This window comes from Sycon ciliatum, chromosome 12 (assembly GCF_964019385.1).
Source record: "Sycon ciliatum chromosome 12, ocSycCili1.1, whole genome shotgun sequence".
Taxonomy (NCBI): Eukaryota; Metazoa; Porifera; class Calcarea; order Leucosolenida; family Sycettidae; genus Sycon; species Sycon ciliatum.
This window is the reverse complement of record NC_088654.1, coordinates 15257110-15274900: the sequence shown is the minus strand read 5'-3', so window position 1 is coordinate 15274900 and position 17791 is coordinate 15257110. Positions and strand designations below refer to the sequence as shown.

Below are 17791 nucleotides of genomic sequence, written 5' to 3'. Positions count from 1 at the left end.
GATCGATTGCAGTGCAGTCAACTTTCAACACACGAAATTCGGACAAAGTTGGCCTGAAAGCCACTGAAAATCTCGATGTTTTGAAACCCAATACGCATGGGTTTCCACGAAAGAAATAGAGAAACCCGCGATGCGCATACATCATGTTTTCTACGTGCGACAATTGTTTGTTCGAGCGCGCGTGCTTCAGCCTTCGCCCTGGCAATATCTATCCTCACGGACACAAAACGATGTGATGAGTCAATAGCCAAGGTCTTCCTGAAGACGTAGAGTGGTCGTTTGTCACTCTCCTGTGTGTAGAAGTGGAGATACGAATTTATTTGTACACACATACTCATTCTGGGCGACTAAAGTCGCCCGTGGCACTGAGAGGGCTAACATATTTCATTTGCATTTAGGAAACTTCACTTCTCAACTCTGAACTCCAAAAATTGTCTCTTCACTGCGATTATTTTGCAGTAGAAAAATTAGCAAAGTGGGTGTTTAAAATTTCGTTTAGGCTTTACATATACGGGGCTGATAGGGTAGAGTAGGGTTTATGGACGTTAACTTTTAACAAAAGGCTGTGAAAGGCAAAAGTAGAAAATTTGAGTGTCCATTAGATGAATGCTATAATTTATTGGTTTTCTTGAAAGGCTTTTAAAGTGTACCAAAACGAATGGAACGTGAGAATATAGACAGTGTAAAAGGAAGGCCTCCTTTTGCACTTAGCATTGGTTAATTTACAATGCAAACATGTTGAGCCAGTGAAGATAACAGGAAAAAACTTGTGTATCTGTGTTAGATAGGAATGCATAGATTATATGACATGCACATGTACTTGACTTGTTACACAGTCACATCTCTACCAGTAGTTAGCTTACAGGTACATTCTATCTACATGTTAGTGCTTCTCCCATGCCACCACTTCATGGCCGGCACGGCATGACCGATAACACCCATTCCTACTGTACTCTGCATTACTTTGATTCCTGTACTAGACCGTAGTCCTACTTCATACGCCATTCCGCATCCCCGGCCATGTTAATCACCAAGTATAAGATTCCCTCGCTCTACTCAGCTTCTCTTCTTTGAATAGCGGTGTTTCACGACATCCTTCCCGCTCCATTGACGAGCCTTACAAGTAAGATTCCTTGCGTTACACAGTTTTAGAGGTCATTCCTGTTGCCCCACCAGTTGCTCGCCACTTAGGTCCATTCTTCCCCCTACACTGTTTCTTGTCCTGTTGTTCTCCTGCTTTCTTCTGCCCGCACATGAACCTAGGTTGCCCTCTCTTCGTACTTCTCTCTGCTCCAGGTATCCCCGGACCACAGGCTAGCTTACTGACAATTCTCACCCTATAAAAGCTGCTGCATTCTTAGTTTCCGACGGATAAGTTTCCTACAGATCACCAGAGATCAATTCCCTACATCTTAGTTGCTTGCTAGATTCCAACTATTACCTGAAACTCTCTCTCTCTCTCTCTCTCTCTCTCTCTCTCTCTCTCTCTCTCTCTCTCTCTCTCTCTCTCTCTCTCTCCGTTTCTGAATAAGTGGGCAATTCCGTATTAGAACCATTACCCATCACTGTACCCTCTCGCTCTATCGACTGGCTAAAGACCGGAATTAACATTTGGCGCCCAACAGCGGTTCTGAACAACACGACGACCTGAGATTGACGCAGATTGCTGTCTCAAGACTTCGCTTCGGGTAGACACTGGTTGCAGAGCGTTGTCTCCCTGTTGCGCCCGGTAAGTCATCCCCTACTTTGTCTGTACGGTACAGGATAGCACTTTACCATTACTAGTACCTCAGTAGCTCCCTCTCTACACACATCTCCACACCCACCCACCATGGCCGCGTCACTGATTAAACCACCGACATTTTCAGGGACCCCGGATGAGGACATGGGATAATTCCTCTTTGAGTTTGATTTGGCGTGTGCGGCAAATGATTGGCCTGAGCCGGACCCGGAGTGCGGAGAAGTGGAGCGGAAAAATATGTGCCACCTAATGCTACAGTGTTCGCTCAAAGGTTGTGCAGCACGCATTCTCCTCACACTGCCAGACAGCATACTGAGTAGAGTTAACATCTGTTCGAATCCCTATTCATAAGTAACACGTTAGTTTGCAGGTGTCGAAGCGAGGAGATATCGGTATTCAGTGGAAATAAATTCTACGAAATACTCGGAAATAGTGGTACTCAAGCTCAACTGACGAGGGGTGAATTACCTGAAACACGGTGTATTGAGCTCAGGGAGTGGTGCTTTCTTGCAGGTTTGCCGAGTTGAAGGCTCGAGGGACTTCTTGTGTGCTCAGGATGGCAGTCGTGAGTCAGTCCACTGTCAAGTCAAGTGAGGGGGGGGGGGGGAACGCAAGCTGTGTCAGGGAGCAAACCCTTTCCTAAATCAATACTGCATAGAAGTATGAAAAGCCAACGGACAACAGAGAGGTTAGAACGAATGAACAGAAAGCTGCGAACACGAGGGACAGCTAATCTATCTGGTTGCGATGATTACTTTCCACTTGGTTCACCGTTCTCATTTCCCAAGGAGGTTAGGTGGGAGGAAAGTCTGCTGATCAGGTCTGCTTGTTGTTGTTGTTTTTTATTTGAATTCGCAAAACCAAATGGGCAATAAGCCCAATTACATGGAATCGAATAAAAGAATGCTAAGAATGAGGCATTTTGGTGAATATTATTTCAAGTGGAAGTACTGATCCCGGGAGGTACTACAAATAGGTACAGTATAATGAAGATCTGAAAAGGCCATGGTACTGTCGTTTATCATGCTGCAAGCAGCTACATGTAGAAGGAAAAACAACAAGAAAGACGTTGTATCTCATGTACTGGACAAACAGAGCTAACAGGAAAAGACCGTTTGTTAAAATGCCTACACATACTGTCCGTGTGTGTGTGCATATCACTGTTTCTCTTCTTTAAAAAACGTTTATGGCCTGAGAGTGTACGGGTACACGGCTGCTGCGAAATCGGCCACAGCTTTGCAGGAACGTACACTGGCTAGCAGAGTGTTCCACGGCTTTTGTTCCTCCAACAGCTAGGCAATCCTTTACTGCGCATTGCATCTTTCAGTTGCTTCACCGTACCAAATGTGATGATGCTAGCAGCTGATTCGGGACTTACTGCCTTGCTTGCAGCATTGCTCCCTGGCTTGACACTAGCTCGTAGGGTCTGCGATGACTTTCTTGGGGCCAAGTTGAATCTCTAAAGAGGCTGTTTCTGTTTGCTTTTGACGAACGTGCCGATAATCGCCGCCAACTTTGCTTTTCCTCAGTGTTGTTGATAATGTGGACCTGCTTTCATCTGCAAGCAGGTTTTCCTCCTGGATTGGTAGTGCAGGCCTGCACTCTTTAGCCAGTAGAGCATGAAAACTGGATTCTGCCAACTCGTGCACTTGCTTGAACATTGTCAATGCATCTGCCTTCAGCTTAAGGTGGCTCGTACCCAAATCAAAAACTAGTCCTTTGAGCATCTGTTGAAACTCAACCACTGCCATAATTCCATCACACGAGACAAGGAACAGGTAGATGAAAGGACGGTATCTGTTGGGGTAGACGAGAGATGAAACAAAAGACTACATGGTGACGACAAGAGAGAGAGAGAGAGAGAAAGAGAAAGAGAGGGGGAGAGAGAGAGAGAGAGAGAGAGAGAGAGAGAGAGAGAGAGAGAGAGAGAGAGAGAGAGAGAGAGAGAGAGAGAGCGAGAGAGAGAGAGAGAGAGCGAGAGAGAGAGAGAGAGAGCGAGAGAGAGAGAGAGTGAGTGTGAGGGAGAAACCTGACAGCCCTGCGCCAGACACACATCCACTCCGAATTGATTGAGCACCTGCACGCTTTCTCTTTCTCTTTGCTTGTGCGCCTGATCCTTTTCTGACAGCTACTTGAGTACAATGCACCATCCAGTATCACTATGGCATGCTACTGCTGCAGCCTTCAGCGTTTCATGTCGTTCTTGTCTTGGTTCTTTTTTGTGTGTGATGATTTCCAGGGTACCGGATTTCCACAACTCGTGCCATATTGTCCGGACCAGCTTATGGAATTGGGAAGATGACAATCGATCGGCGACCGCAACATTCAAAGCAGGGAAGAGTTGATTATTAGCCCAAAGCCGGGTGTTCCTGAAATTTATGTGAATCACATGGAACGTCCTCCACTGTGTCTGCTGTGTTCTAAGCTCTGTTATTTTGGCATTGAGCACTCACTGCAGGTCGCGGATCAACCGATTTGTTTTGTAAATTTACAGTTCGTAGCTGTACTGATGAGTTCTTTATGGCCGAAACAGCTTGCTGTCTACAGCATTGGGTAAATTTACTTCGAAGTACATGTATAATATTGTCAGCCCTGCACAACTTGTTGCTCGTTCTGCTGGTGTTGAACATGTTGTTGTTGCCGATGTGTCTGTTGTATGTGTGAGCACGGCTCCCTGGTTCCTGCCAACTCCACTCCACGCCTGCAGCATCCTACCATGGCTGGCTCTCACCCTTCATGTCAACTGATTAATTGGCTGTCTTTCGATGTGCCAGGAGCTGGAGATGTTGTCTATTAAAAATAAAATTAATAGAGAAGATAATCTATGGGTCGGCCACATGGTGTCAGCCATGTTGATTCCACTGTCCAGTTGCCATGTACTTCAAAAGTACAACTTGTGGCCAGAGAAATCCAACCTTATGAATAATTATAATAGCGCTGGACGCTACGCAGCCCTAGCACAACGAGGTACGTACACGGTTCTGTGCACTCGAACGCGGTGCTGGTTTATTCGTGAAGGTGGATTTCTCTGGTCAGAACCAAGCCCTGCACATACCGTATGTGTAGGGCTTCCTGACGAACTGTTCAATGCATGTACCGTTTACAATGTCCATGTACTAACTTACCAAGTCTAACATTTCTGCACCAATGCAGTCACATGCCCAAGCTGCATGTGAACCGTTCTATTATGGTCATTGCAAGACAGATTGTCTGTGAAACCAAATGGGGTTACGTACTCTTGGTGAAACCTAGAGTACATAATGGGGTTATGTACTCTTGGTGAAACCCATCATAGGGCCAGTGGCGTCGGAAGGTATTCCACATTGGTGTGGCTATGAAAAGGGTCCTTGGGCCATCCCCTGCGAAATTGTTAGGAAAATATTTTTAATTTGGCCCAAACAGCCCATAATGAAGGGCAAGGTTACCAACAATATTCTCAAAACGAAACCTTTTCGTTTGGGGGTGGGTGGGTTTGATGGAGTTTCGTTTTGAAAATAATTATTGAATGCAGTTGGAAATGCCCAGTTACTTCTGGGTGTGGAAAATTGACATCAACATTTTATTGGAATTCGTTTTACCTGCAGAAAAGGTGGGTGGGTGGGGGCTGAAAAATACTAAAACCTTTCGTTTTGTAAAAACAATTGGTTACCCCGGACGGCCCCTAACGTTATTATCATTGCTTCAAGCCATCAATGATCGCAGGATACAATTAGCTGCACCGGTTCCGATGTCCCCGTGCGCTGGAACTCACGGGGCCTTCAACATGTGGTCCCTATGTTCAGGTGGTCTTATTGTTCCTATCCAGGACTTGCCATTTGTCTTGTAAGAACGTCCCTTGCATGTGTTGGTCCAAGTTGTAGTGGTCCTTGGAGAGAGGTGGCACCAAGAGTTCATAACCCCTTTTCATGGTACATTTAGCCTGGCGTAGTTGTATTTTTGGTTTTTTTTACAATCATGTACATTTGCCTGAGCACCCCAATATCAATAGATGATATGCCAAATAAGCGCTCGAAAAGTTGAGAGGGCATGCGATTGATGCGCCCAGGCTTAGCTTGTCAAGTGCACGGGATGTGCAAAGTACACGGATTTTAGGCTTGTTGCGCGCTTACGCGATCAGGTGCTGCACGTGCATGAATGGAATGCATGCAGTTCCACTGTTACTGCATTTTAGCATTCCGTCGGAGAAAATTTTCGGATGAAGAAAAGGAACTCTGACACCTTTGTGCATAGTTTGCTTTCAATTTTTCATTTTGATACCCGGATATGGCAGCAAGAAATAGTACACCAGCCATAGCTTCTCGTTTTGCGAACCCACCTGTCGGCGACACGATTGCTAGATGGACTTTTGCTCAGCTGAAGACGTACATGTACGTGAGGGAGAGATACCGGTAGATGGAAAGCGAGATGATTTGTTGCAGAGGTAAGACCGAAAGATTTTATTTTATTCCCAACGCCCCAGAGCTTAGGACGGGGGACAATGATGGCAGTCGGCTCCGAGCAGCGAAAGGGCGATGAAAATCCGTTCCTCCTTCACTGGTCGCTACAGCAGCGAATACCTTGACACCATCTGCATCGGGAACAGAAGAAGCTGCTTCTCCGCTGAATCCATCAAATCATAGATGCTGCTCAACAAACAGACGCAGAATTTCCCACCGAGGCCTGGAGCCATCGCTCGGAGGATTTGCTAAGTGGTGTTTCTGCTAGTGCTGCACTCCAGCATCTTCAGAATCGAGAAAGGTACCTAACGTCGGACACAGAAACCATTCGGGGATGAGTCCTTCTTCTCGCCATTCGTTTAAAGGGGAAGTTAAGGCAAAAATCAAAATTTCACCAGTTGTAGTCTTCGGGGTGCTGAGTCGAATGGTCTTGGTCCGAGAAAGCTGAGACGCTCCCTTCCTACTTGAATCCCAATCGAACGCGCGCACTTCCACCGAAACTGGGTGACTGCGCCCTACGAGATGGGGATTTGTATGCAAAATGTCACTAAAAGCGCCATTTCGTTCTTGTAAAAGCACGGATGACCGCGATTGGCCCATATGTTGTAGTCTTTTGGACGCTGGTTCGACTGGTTTTGGTCCGAAAAGGCTGCGATGCAGCGTTCGCCCCTAATTCCCAATCGAACATGGTTGAAGAAGTGGTCACGTGCTCCTGGGTGCCAAAATCACCTGGTCACCACGCCAGCAGGCGACAACTTTCACACCAAGGTTCAACTCGAGTGACAGGACTGCACCCAAAAAAGGTCAAAACAGGCTAGTAAGTTGTACCCTGCAGGCACGGTGACCAGGTGACTGGTGTACGCAGGAGCACGTGACCACTTGTTCAACCATGTTCGATTGGGAATTAGGGGCGAACGCTGCATCGCAGCCTTTTCGGACCAAAACCAGTCGACTCAGCGTCCAAAAGACTACAACATATGGGCCAATCGTGGTCATCCGTGCTTTTATAAGAACGAAATGGCGCTTTTAGTGACATTTTGCATACAAATCCCCATCTAGTAGGGCGCAGTCACCCAGTTTCGGTGGAAGTGCGCGAGTTCGATTGGGATTCAAGTAGGAAGGGAGCGTCTCAGCTTTCTCGGACCAAGACCATTCGACTCAGCACCCCGAAGACTACAACTGGTGAAATTTTAATTTTTGCCTTAACTTCCCCTTTAAAGTGTTGAGTTTTGCTTCCCAGAGCCAAAGAATTCTGGACCGCAGAGATACTTTGTCAAGGCTAAGTGTTGGGCATCTCAAAAGAAGGAGAGCTAAGTGTGTGCTACAGTGCTAAAACTAGAAAAGCATGTACTCGAAGTGATGTCTGCATATTGCACTTGCACTACAGCATTGCATGCTCCTTCCACCACATTGTTGCATTGCTGCTGACCATCAACTATTGTGAGATGAAAGGTCAATACCTGGCATATGCAACCTAGCAACAACAGCAATGGGGCACAAGAGCCAAGGAACGTAGTTGCGAGAACCCTTATGAACCACTGGGGCATACTGACACTGGCAACATTGATTTGCCTTTGTACTGGGAAATCCCGCCTTCCCTATCCCACATCACAGAGAAGGTGCTTCTAACAGAGGTAATAGCAATAGAGCGCCATACCCAACAGCAGATTGGCAGCGGCCTATGGCATAGGCTGAGAAGCAAGACCCTGACTGCTTCGCGGTTTTACCTCATCCCTCACCCGAGTGAGATCACATCAGCGTTTCTTCCGTCATTGCTCCAGGCAACCAGTTTCTCATGTGCTTCCGCTATTCGTCAGTGCCAGCACAAATAGAGCTGTTCTTTTTTTGTTGTATTTATCTTTTTACTAGGGCCATCCCTGCAGACAATGCGCCTTTTTACAGGGTGCTCGAGGTAAGTGGGAAATGGCGTATTGCAAAGAGGTTACGTAGAAGGTTGTTATAACATAACAGCCTTCTACGCAGCCTCTGCGGCATGACGAAAGAGGCTGCCTAGCAGCACCCCGATGGAAGGAAAACTCCAGCTATCACAGCTATCAGAGACCAGGTACCTGTATGTTTTGCAAAGAGAAGCCATGTCGTGAAGAAGCATTAGGTAGAGCTAAAGCGAGGGTGTACTATCCCCTCAGCAGGCCTGGTCAAGGCTTCCGTAGCCAGCGTAGGGTGAATATTTTGACCTAAAAACAAAGGAAACTCTGCAAAGAGGGGGCTGGGGCGCTATGGCATGGCAAACAATAATTACTACAAAGTTTTAACGGATGGCGACGGGAATATTTTGTGGCGGTGACAAATGGTGGCTGCTGGGTAGCCAAATGTTATCTTGAGACTCCGCTTGATATGTCGCATGACTGTGTTGTCCAAGGTTACTGATATGATGCCTTGTCTTTGAATCGGGATACCCGCAGAACTCCAAACATGCGACTGTTAGTCATTTCGCTCAATTTTGCTACTTTATTCTTGCAGTCACCCAGATTGCATTGAATACTGTCGAATGCTTCCTCCAGCATAGGGACAGTATGCCTGGGATATCACTAGGTATGAGTCGTATGTCTTCAGGCTGCTCCCGTGCAGTAGCTCACGACACGAGGTAGAGCGACGCCGGTTAGCATCAGCCGCTGTTGTCTTGGCGGACCAGATTGACAACTCCAGATACAAAATGTTTTACCAGTCTTGCTCTGGCGATTTTCTCCCCTTGTAGATCTACATAATCTTCTGGCAAGAAATGGTCAGAGCACACCGCTGTAGTGTCACTTTCTTTTGCTCTCCTTCCCTTTCCTCCCGTCGAATAGCAACAGTCCATTTCCTTCACAGTTCAGGATGATGGAAAAGACGAATACCATTTGCTGGGGCTGGGGAGTAACGCCGGTCACCAGTACATCCTGGAACACAGCAATGGTCGTGGTTGGTCGGTATCCGAAAACAAGACAGCGAAAAATCACTCCAGCCGCTATATTAAAAGCAAGCAAAACTGTTTTTTTCTATCCAGATTTACAGCTTTAGTTTCAACGCCGAAGGAAGTGCTAAAACTAGTAACGGTGGAACTGCATGCATTCCATTCATGCACGTGCAGCACCTGATCGCGTAAGCGCGCAACAAGCCTAAAATCCGTGTACTTAGTCTTTGCACATCCCGTGCACTTGACAAGCTAAGCCTGGGCGCATCAATCGCATGCCCTCTCAACTTTTCGAGCGCTTATTTGGCATATCATCTATTATTATTAATAACACAATCCCCTGGCCTGTTGTTGGCTATGCCAGCCACTCTGCTCACGCCTGCCCGTCACGCAAAGACCCCCTAGCGATCTCACTGGCCCATTGCCCGCCATCCTCTTGGAACATCCCCCTTCGGCTGTACACTGCCTCCCCATCGCCTCTTTCCGCGCTTTCATGCTCACACCTGCCTGTTGCCCGCCACCCTCCTGGCACTTCTACCGTCGCGCCTTGGCCCGCGCCACCTTTCTCCCCATATGGCCATACATTACACCAGATTTGTTTATGCTTGAGGCCCTACATGTACATGTATGTGTTCATAACTTCAGACATAAGCATACTGTTGGGTAGATCCAAGTATCGGTTGTCTGATGATTGCCTAGCGGCATGAAACTCAGAGTTACAAAATACAACCAACCTGAACGTCCTACGCTGAGTCTGCTATGTACATGACATTACCCTGGATTACCCAGACGATGAAGGCCTATATTAATTATGTAGCTGGGCGTTGAGGGGATCTCCCCGCCTCAAAGAAATTTCATGTGTTTGGGAAAGAGTGCATAGCATACCTATCACTATCAGAGCGGTCGCCTCGACATTGTGTTGAGTCGACAAGCTTAATATACATGCAGTTGCTCATACTCCAGCACCGGGAGGATCCCTAGCCGGGTTAGCAAATGTTTGTTTTATTTCGCTTGATTTTGGCATTTCTGTATCACAATTTGAGTTTGTGGCTTTCCCAAATAGAGCTTTGAGTTAAACTACTAAGTTTGAGTACTAGTAGCGGGGGCTAGGATCCATACACGGATGTCTAACGTCCTGATGTCAATCCTCACAGTGCTCAGTGGTTACATTGCACTTGTTGTTCCATTGAACTGCTCACCGTTGCTCAACAAACTAAGAATGCAATTATATACACCACCAAAGACACAGAATGACCCATGGCATGTGTCGGGCCAGAGCCACTGGCACACGTGGCTAGCGGCGGAAAAGCTGTGCACGCACAGCTAGCTGCCGGGCGCCTGCATCTTGGATCTAGGGAAGCAAGCAGTGATACGTAACGACGTCGTCCACTGTGTTGCTATGTTGCGATCTCCAAACCTCAAAGAAAGGCGCATACTGCATGTACAGTTGCGCTCACTGAAATCCGACCCTACGTGCAAGGCTGGCGCCCTCAACTTCCTCGGCCCTTGTCGCCCTGGAAATGGAATGAATGCGGCTGGACATACACATGTACACATACAATGATGTAATCCGAACTGGTCCAGGGCGCCAGCTTTACACTATGGGTCGGATTTCAGTGAGCGCAACTGTACTAGTACATACTGTACATACTCGTACATGTACATTGTACTGTAATTTGTAGGACTGTAGATCTACTCACTGTTGTGCAACAGCCTCCACCATGTACTACTATAAGTAGTACATGTACATGTATTACATAACTACAATCATGTACCTGAATGATGAGACTGAGAGAGACATTCCTTACTTTCCCAGGGCACAAAAGTGTACTTTTTTACCTGTCAAAACCGCCACAACTGTAATACTTGGCTCAAGACTTTGAAAACAATCACAACTACATGCAAATACATATCGGTGCTCTACGGCCACCACTAGCACTAGTCGTCATGCATCTCAAATACACAATAACCTTCACGTTACTCGTCAGTGTCCCTGAACACTATTACCCGGGGCACATGTACATGGCTGTGTGTAGATCTACCCGGTACAGTGGTCCCTCTATAATCCGGCACCATTTGTGCCACGAAAATCTGCTGGATTAGGGAGGGTGCTGGATTAACAAATCTGATTTACTGCTGCAATGTGCATGAAGAGGACATTTTGGCTACTGAAAATTGTGCTGGTTTATCGAGGGTGCTGGATTATAAAGTGCCGGATTAGAGAGGGACGACTGTACCCGGAAGCCTCCATAGACTTAGTGCTTTTCGGAAACTGCTGGCACACATGGAAATCCCAGTCACACGGTTTCAGTCACGTCAGTGCTTCACATAATCTCCTGTGCATGATGTGGTAGATCTCCTTTATCAAAGTATGAAATAGGCGAGGAGTAATGAAAAGTGACTAGTTACTACTAGTAATAAGTTACTTACTTGAATCCAAGACTACTTGGCATATTACAACTTACATAATAATGTACAGTCAATGTGATTCTGTCATGTTGTAGATCATCTTGTCATGGTGACTTGTACCATTTTGGAACTACCGGTGTTGTATACGTCTTATACATGTACCAAACACAACAATCATTCTGACATGAGTACGACTACGACTCGAGTGCGAGTGTGGCAGTGTGCACTGTCTAGCCTGTCGCTTGTTTGATATCATCGCGACATCTGCATGCTTTTACTGCGTCGTGACTCGTGACTACACTTCATGAATTCACTAGTCTTCAGTGCAGTACAGACTGCATGCACTGCACAGGAGTCAGGACTGTGAAGGGCCTTTGCACGTCTTTCTGGGCCATAAAATACGGGCTCTCTGCGCGATTCTGTGTGCTTCGCTATGACGTTTGCATGGTATGCACGCGCGTAGACCTACGCGTAGACTGTCATCGTGACACTCACAGTCACAGCACGTCAGTGTGGACTGACTGGTCACTTTTATTCCTTGCTTCTTCGTTCTCTTCCGCCTGTGCCTTTGGGCCAGTGGGAGTGGGTGTGGGTGATATCTGTACTTTAGCCTTTAACTTTTCGGGAGTCGTGCGGGGGAAGGACATGGCTGATGGTCAGTGCCTGCGACCCTTGCGGCCACTGTCGGGCTTACGCAGGGTGCTGCAGGAGCTGTCCCCGACAACTGCAAATCCCCGGCCAGGGGCGCACTTGAGCAACGGCAAGCGACTGCCCAGCAAAGCCGAGCTGTTCGCCTTGGCCAGAACGGGCGAGGGCAGCGACCTGCTGTTGGCACTCAGCCTGGCCGCGTCGAGCTATGCCGACCAGGACGCTCGCAGCCCTTCGCCGACGACCCTGTCGACAGTGTCATCACCTCCGTTGCGGAAGTTGTTGAGCGGCGTTTTCAACGTCAGGCGCGCTCCGATCGACGCCGAGCTGCACGTCGATGCCATTGCGGACGAAAAGGGGGAAACCCTTCTGCACGTCGCCTGTCAATCCGGCCAGACGGAGGTAGCGCAAGTGCTTGTGCAGCTGGGCGCTGACTTGCGCGCGCGCTCCGCAGTGACGACAACGGCCCTTACGCATTACAACACCAAACACATGTGTCGTGACTCCGTGAGCATGACGGCGAGCGGCAGCCAGAAAGATCGCAGGCATAGTATTAGCTGCGGTGGTTACGTCAACAGCACAGGAACTGCTACGGAAAGTACCCCTAGCTGCAATGTTGCCACGGGGCGTGACTTGCGAAGGACAAGCAGTGAGAATGCAAGCGCTGGTGACCAAACACCACAGGGTCTTGTCATTGAGCACGGTGGGCAGACGTCGTTGCACTTTGCCGCTAGGTCTGGGCATGTCCAGCTGGTGCGATGGATATTGCGGCAACGCCCACCCCCGGCGTGGAGTTCCGACGCGTGTGTCCACAGCCTCACGTATGATGATTTGTTGAATAGCAGAGCTGGCGACGGGTCCACACCGCTGCATTGCTGCCTGGACTGGCGTGCCGAAGACCTCGTGGGCCCATCGCAGGCGTCCGAGCGGCAACTGAGCACGCTCAAGGAGCTCCTGGCCGGCGGTGCGGATCCAGACGCGGCCAGCGGCTCACGACGTCGCTGGTGCAGTGCGTTGGGCAGGCGCTCTCAGTGTCTTAAGTGGCGCCTGACCGCCGGCCTGACTCCGCTGCACTGCGCCGTGGATCGCGGCGACGTGGTCGCCGTACACTGCCTGCTGACGACGGCCACGGGCTGCCATGTCGACGCTCGAACGCGTTGCCACGGGAGCACGTGCGATGCGGGACGCACGGCGCTTCACTTCGCCGCCGAGCAGCTGAACGTGGAGTGCGTCGCGGCGCTGCTCGACGCTGGCGCGGACCCAAACGCGCTGGACATTCACCAAGCGTCGCCCCTGCACTGCGCACTTTCTCCGGCCCACGACCTGCTCGTCAACACGTTCGCGTCGTACAGCAGGCGTGCGGCGGCTCATTGTGTCACCAGTGCCGAGTCTCTTCGCTGGCTCGATGCCGACGAGTGCGAGGATTTGGCCACGGCGAGGACGGCCGTCGTGCAGCTGCTTCTGGAAGCTGGAGCAAGTCGATACACCAACGCGAGCTGCCGTGCGGCGCGGGACCCGTGCCTGGCCCAGCATCACCGCGGTAGTACTGGGTACGCTGTACGTTCCCCTGGCTGCCCAAGCCTGTGCAACGGCGACGGCCACGGGGGAGATTTTTGTGCGGTGTCTCCCGTCGACTTGGCCATGGCTGACAGCTGCCTCGGCGGTCGGGAGGTGCTCATGCTGCTCGGCAAGTGCTTTGCGCGGCCGCCGACTCTGGCAGTGCTGTGTAAGCGAGTGGCCAGGGCTCTACAGAGGCAGCAGTCTGTACGTCATAGCCAGTGCCAACAATGTAACCCAAAGCAGCAGCAGCAGCAACGACAGGAGGAACGGCAGGAGCAGCCAGAGAAGCAGCAGCAGCAGCAGCAACAACAACCAGAGCAAGGGCCTCAGCAACCAGATGATCGGCAGGAGCAACCAGAGGAGCGGCAGCAGCCAGGGAAACAGCAGCAGCAGTCAGAGGAACAGAAAACCGAGGAGCAGAAACCTGAGGAACAAAAACAAGAGGAGCAGAACCAGCAGCCAGTGGACCAGTGAGAGCAGCCAGAGGAGCAGCAGCACGAGCGGCCAACAGTGGCACCGGGGACAGCAACAGCAGGATGGATGCCAATGGAAAGCTTGGCACCAGTGCCGATGTCTCGGAGATGAACACCACTACCCATCACGAACGGCACGTACATTTTCTAGTTGCACCCGTGCAGTTCGACCCATACCTTCAGATCCATCTGTGGCTGTCTAACAACCATGCCGCGTGGACCAGTAGGCAGTACTTCCAATCATGTGTTCTAGTGTTGGTGGACAGAGAAAAGAAACTGTTGAGCTGCTACAGGGAGGTTGGAAGGTATCTTAGGGTGGCAAGGTCATCTATCTGAATGACCCCCAATAGCGCCCTCCCTGACAATTTAGAGCCAAAAGCATTACATTTTTTATTAATTGGCCGGTTTCCTGGAATAAAAGTGGCTTGGGTATAATATTACCGTAGTGACTGTAGCATGTCCGACGCCCTTGCATTGACAGTGCTACTACTCTGTGACTGAGCGCTGCGGACTTCCTCCATCTATTTATGTTATAACTTATCTTTGAGACACCGGCGGGTCTGCTAGCAGGAGTCTGGAGTCACAGTAGATGTACGAAGTAGAGTGTGCAGGTTGTTTGTGTTGTCAGGGAACACTGCATGGGCACTGCATGGGCACTGCATGGGCACTGCATGGGCACTGCATGGGCACTGCATGGGCACTGCATGGGCACTGCATGGGCACTGCATGGGCACTGCATGGGCACTGCATGGGCACTGCATGGGCACTGCATGGGCACTGCATGGGCACTGCATGGGCACTGCGAGTACTAGTATTTATCTTGGACACGTCTCCTCCAGCTCTGAACTTGAAGCGCTACACGTTGACGCGGCAGTCGCAATGGTCATTGACATGCATCTAGTGTGCTCTGGGTGACAGTGGAGAGCCACGTCAAGGGGGGGGGGAGCGCCAGCTCCAGTGCGGGAAGCAACCAACTTCCGTATAAAATTGCGACAAGGTCACTACCACTGTTTCGTTCAGTATACAATACTGAAATCAATACTGTAATTGTAGCTCACCTTGAGGGTGCTATTTAGGGGGGGGGGGGGTCGAATTGTCTTCATCAACTGTTCGAACAAATGTTTAAAAGAGATTAGTTGAAGTGTCCCATTACAGCATTAGAACGGTTTCTATCATTTTAGAGTTTTTCAGTGGGATTGTCATGGCGATGATGACGTCCGATCAGATCGACCATCTCCACGTTCCAAACTCTTCGGAACTAATCCACCTCTCACATCGCGGCATCGGATGAGGTTGTGCCATGGAGTTTCAAGAAGGTTCGCTTTTCTGAAGAGGCCAATTGAGGGCGCGTTCGAATTGTTACTCTTTGACTTTTCGAGGAGTTTTTCTGAAGAGGTGGCCTTATTGGCCTCTTCAGAAAAACGAACCTCCTCGAAACTCGCTAAGTCATAATATGATGGGGTTTGCAGCTCTTTATAAAACTGCTTTGCTTCACGGAAACGTATTAATTTTCATTGCGAAGAGCTGCGCTTCGCGAATTCGGTCCTCTGAGCTGTGCTGAGGAGCTCTAACAGAGCGAAACAGTTGCTGTCCACAGATTTGAGTATTAATCTCCCTAGCAGTCAGCAATGTCGTTAGGTTGAGCACTCTTATCTTATCGCGAACCCTTGCCGCTCGCTTGACCCTTGTGCAACGCTCACTGCTCTTGGAGCATTTCGAGCACTCTTGGCGGGGTTTGCAGCTCTTTATAAACATGCTTTGCTTCACGGAAACGTATTAATTTTCATTGCGAAGAGCTGCGCTTCCGTCCTAGGCTAGGACCGCTGAGCTGTGCTGAGGAGCTCTAACAGAGCGAAACAGTTGCTGTCCACAGATTTGAGTAAGTCATAATACGTCATAATACATGTACATGATTGTACACCCAAGGTAGATGTCTACCCTTCAAAGCGGTGAACCCCTTGATAGGCGACACGCCTCTAGTCTGGGTTATCCTAATAAAGATAATTATTATTATCACTCCCTTAGTATTGACTCACATAGATTTTTGCCATACCTATGCAGTCAAATATTCCTGCATATTTCACTCCTTAGGGCTATATTGACTGCTTATATTTGACTGCATGCTTAGGGGTTGCGCAGTTGAACGGTGCCTAGTGCAGCATTGTCACTGCATGAGTAGGTGGTGGTGCAACGGTTGTGCAATCATAAAACCGGGATTCATGAGGTTATCGTTCTGGAATTTGAAATACGGACTGTTTGTCGTGAAAAATCTAATATTGACTTCGTACTTGGTCAGTATAGGAAACAAAAACCTCGTAAAAGACCTCGGCTTCGCCTCGGTCTTTTACTCGGCTTTTATTTCCTATATTGACCTCGTACTCAGTCAATATTAGATACTTATTATTATAATCATTGTACAAATCATTGTACAATGTATAATAATATAAATAATCTTTATTTTCAGGATTACCAGGGAGTAGTAAAACACCGGTATTTTGCTACTTTATTGATTTGTACTTGTGGCGATCGCTTCCGGTCTTCAAGCACGGCTGGTCCAGTACATCATACATGTACAAGGACAGAAGGAGGTCAAGCGCAGGGCCGAATAATACTTGTAAGTTGTAGGCTAGGGTACTGTAGTGCCAGGGGCCAGGGAGGTAGAGAAGTGTTATGAGATTGTGAGAGAGAATGATCAATCATTGAAAGATGGGGAACAAATCAGGAGCTAGGCCCTCCACACAACAAACATCGATCCTTGGCTCACTAGCGAAAGCGAAGGAAAAGCTACGTGAGTTGGCAGAAGAGTCTGGATTGCAAATCAGCGGTGGACTGGCTGGCGATGCAGTAATTCCATTACAAGAGATATTCGTCAATTTAGCATTGGTATCCGAGAAAGGATTGAAGTCGGAATTTGACGAGCAGTTGTCTTTCTCCACGTACGCCGAGAGACGTGAACACGCAGTGCAGTTTAGCAAAGCAGATCGAGTTGAATTGAAGAACCTGTTTCGTGCCGCAGGTTCGAGAGTTGACGCCGTTGCCCGTTCAACAGGAAAAACTGCAGCAGCAGCAACAGCAGCTACAGCAACCGAGTCTAGAAAGCTGTGTGGCAAGGTGTTGCGGAATGTACTGGCGTATGGATCTGCTGGTAGTGGCAAGACCACCGTGTTTCTGCTCATGGTTGTATACCTGTGGAGCAGAGGCGAACTATGGCAGGAGGATTTCGATCTAGTAGTGGGACTGGAGCTTCGTGAAAAAAATGTGAGAGCTGCCACTAGTCTTGCTGAGCTGTTGGCGGTGAAACTGACGAGTCAGGGCCTGTCGCAGGCTGAGATATTGGACCTTGCAAGCTACTTCGAAGATTCTCCAAGTCGTCTTTGTCTTGTCATGGACGGCTTGGATGAATGTGATTTCGCCAGCTGCAGTATGTTCATGAGAGACTTGCTGAAACGCGAGGGCATGGTGAAGACACACGTTATCGTCACATGTCGTCCATGCCAGGATGCATATCAACTATTGCAGTGTGGCAAATATCAGCAGAAGATCCAAGTACTGGGTTTCTCACCGGAGAACATGAGGAAGTACGCAGAGAAGGTTCTCGGTAGACAACACGCTG

General features: G+C 48.9%; 1 protein-coding gene and 1 long non-coding RNA gene across 2 annotated transcripts; both read left to right on the top strand.

Annotated features, from left to right (window-relative positions):
• The first annotated feature begins 988 nt into the window (after positions 1–988).
• LOC135827808 (uncharacterized) lies at positions 989–4098 on the top strand. Its single transcript, XR_010555555.1, has 3 exons — positions 989–1123; positions 1533–1729; positions 3981–4098. It is a non-coding gene; the product is annotated as an uncharacterized LOC135827808 (long non-coding RNA).
• Positions 4099–12025: 7927 nt separating this feature from the next.
• On the top strand, positions 12026–14777 carry LOC135828252 (serine/threonine-protein phosphatase 6 regulatory ankyrin repeat subunit C-like). The gene has a single exon (XM_065340701.1). The coding sequence runs from the start codon at positions 12143–12145 to the stop codon at positions 14177–14179; it is 2037 nt and encodes a 678-aa protein (XP_065196773.1). The 5' UTR covers positions 12026–12142; the 3' UTR covers positions 14180–14777.
• Positions 14778–17791: the final 3014 nt, after the last annotated feature.

Excerpts from the sequence above, each read along its gene's own strand:
- LOC135828252 (XM_065340701.1), top strand. The coding sequence starts at position 12,143 with ATGGCTGATGGTCAGTGCCTGCGACCCTTGCGGCCACTGTCGGGCTTA.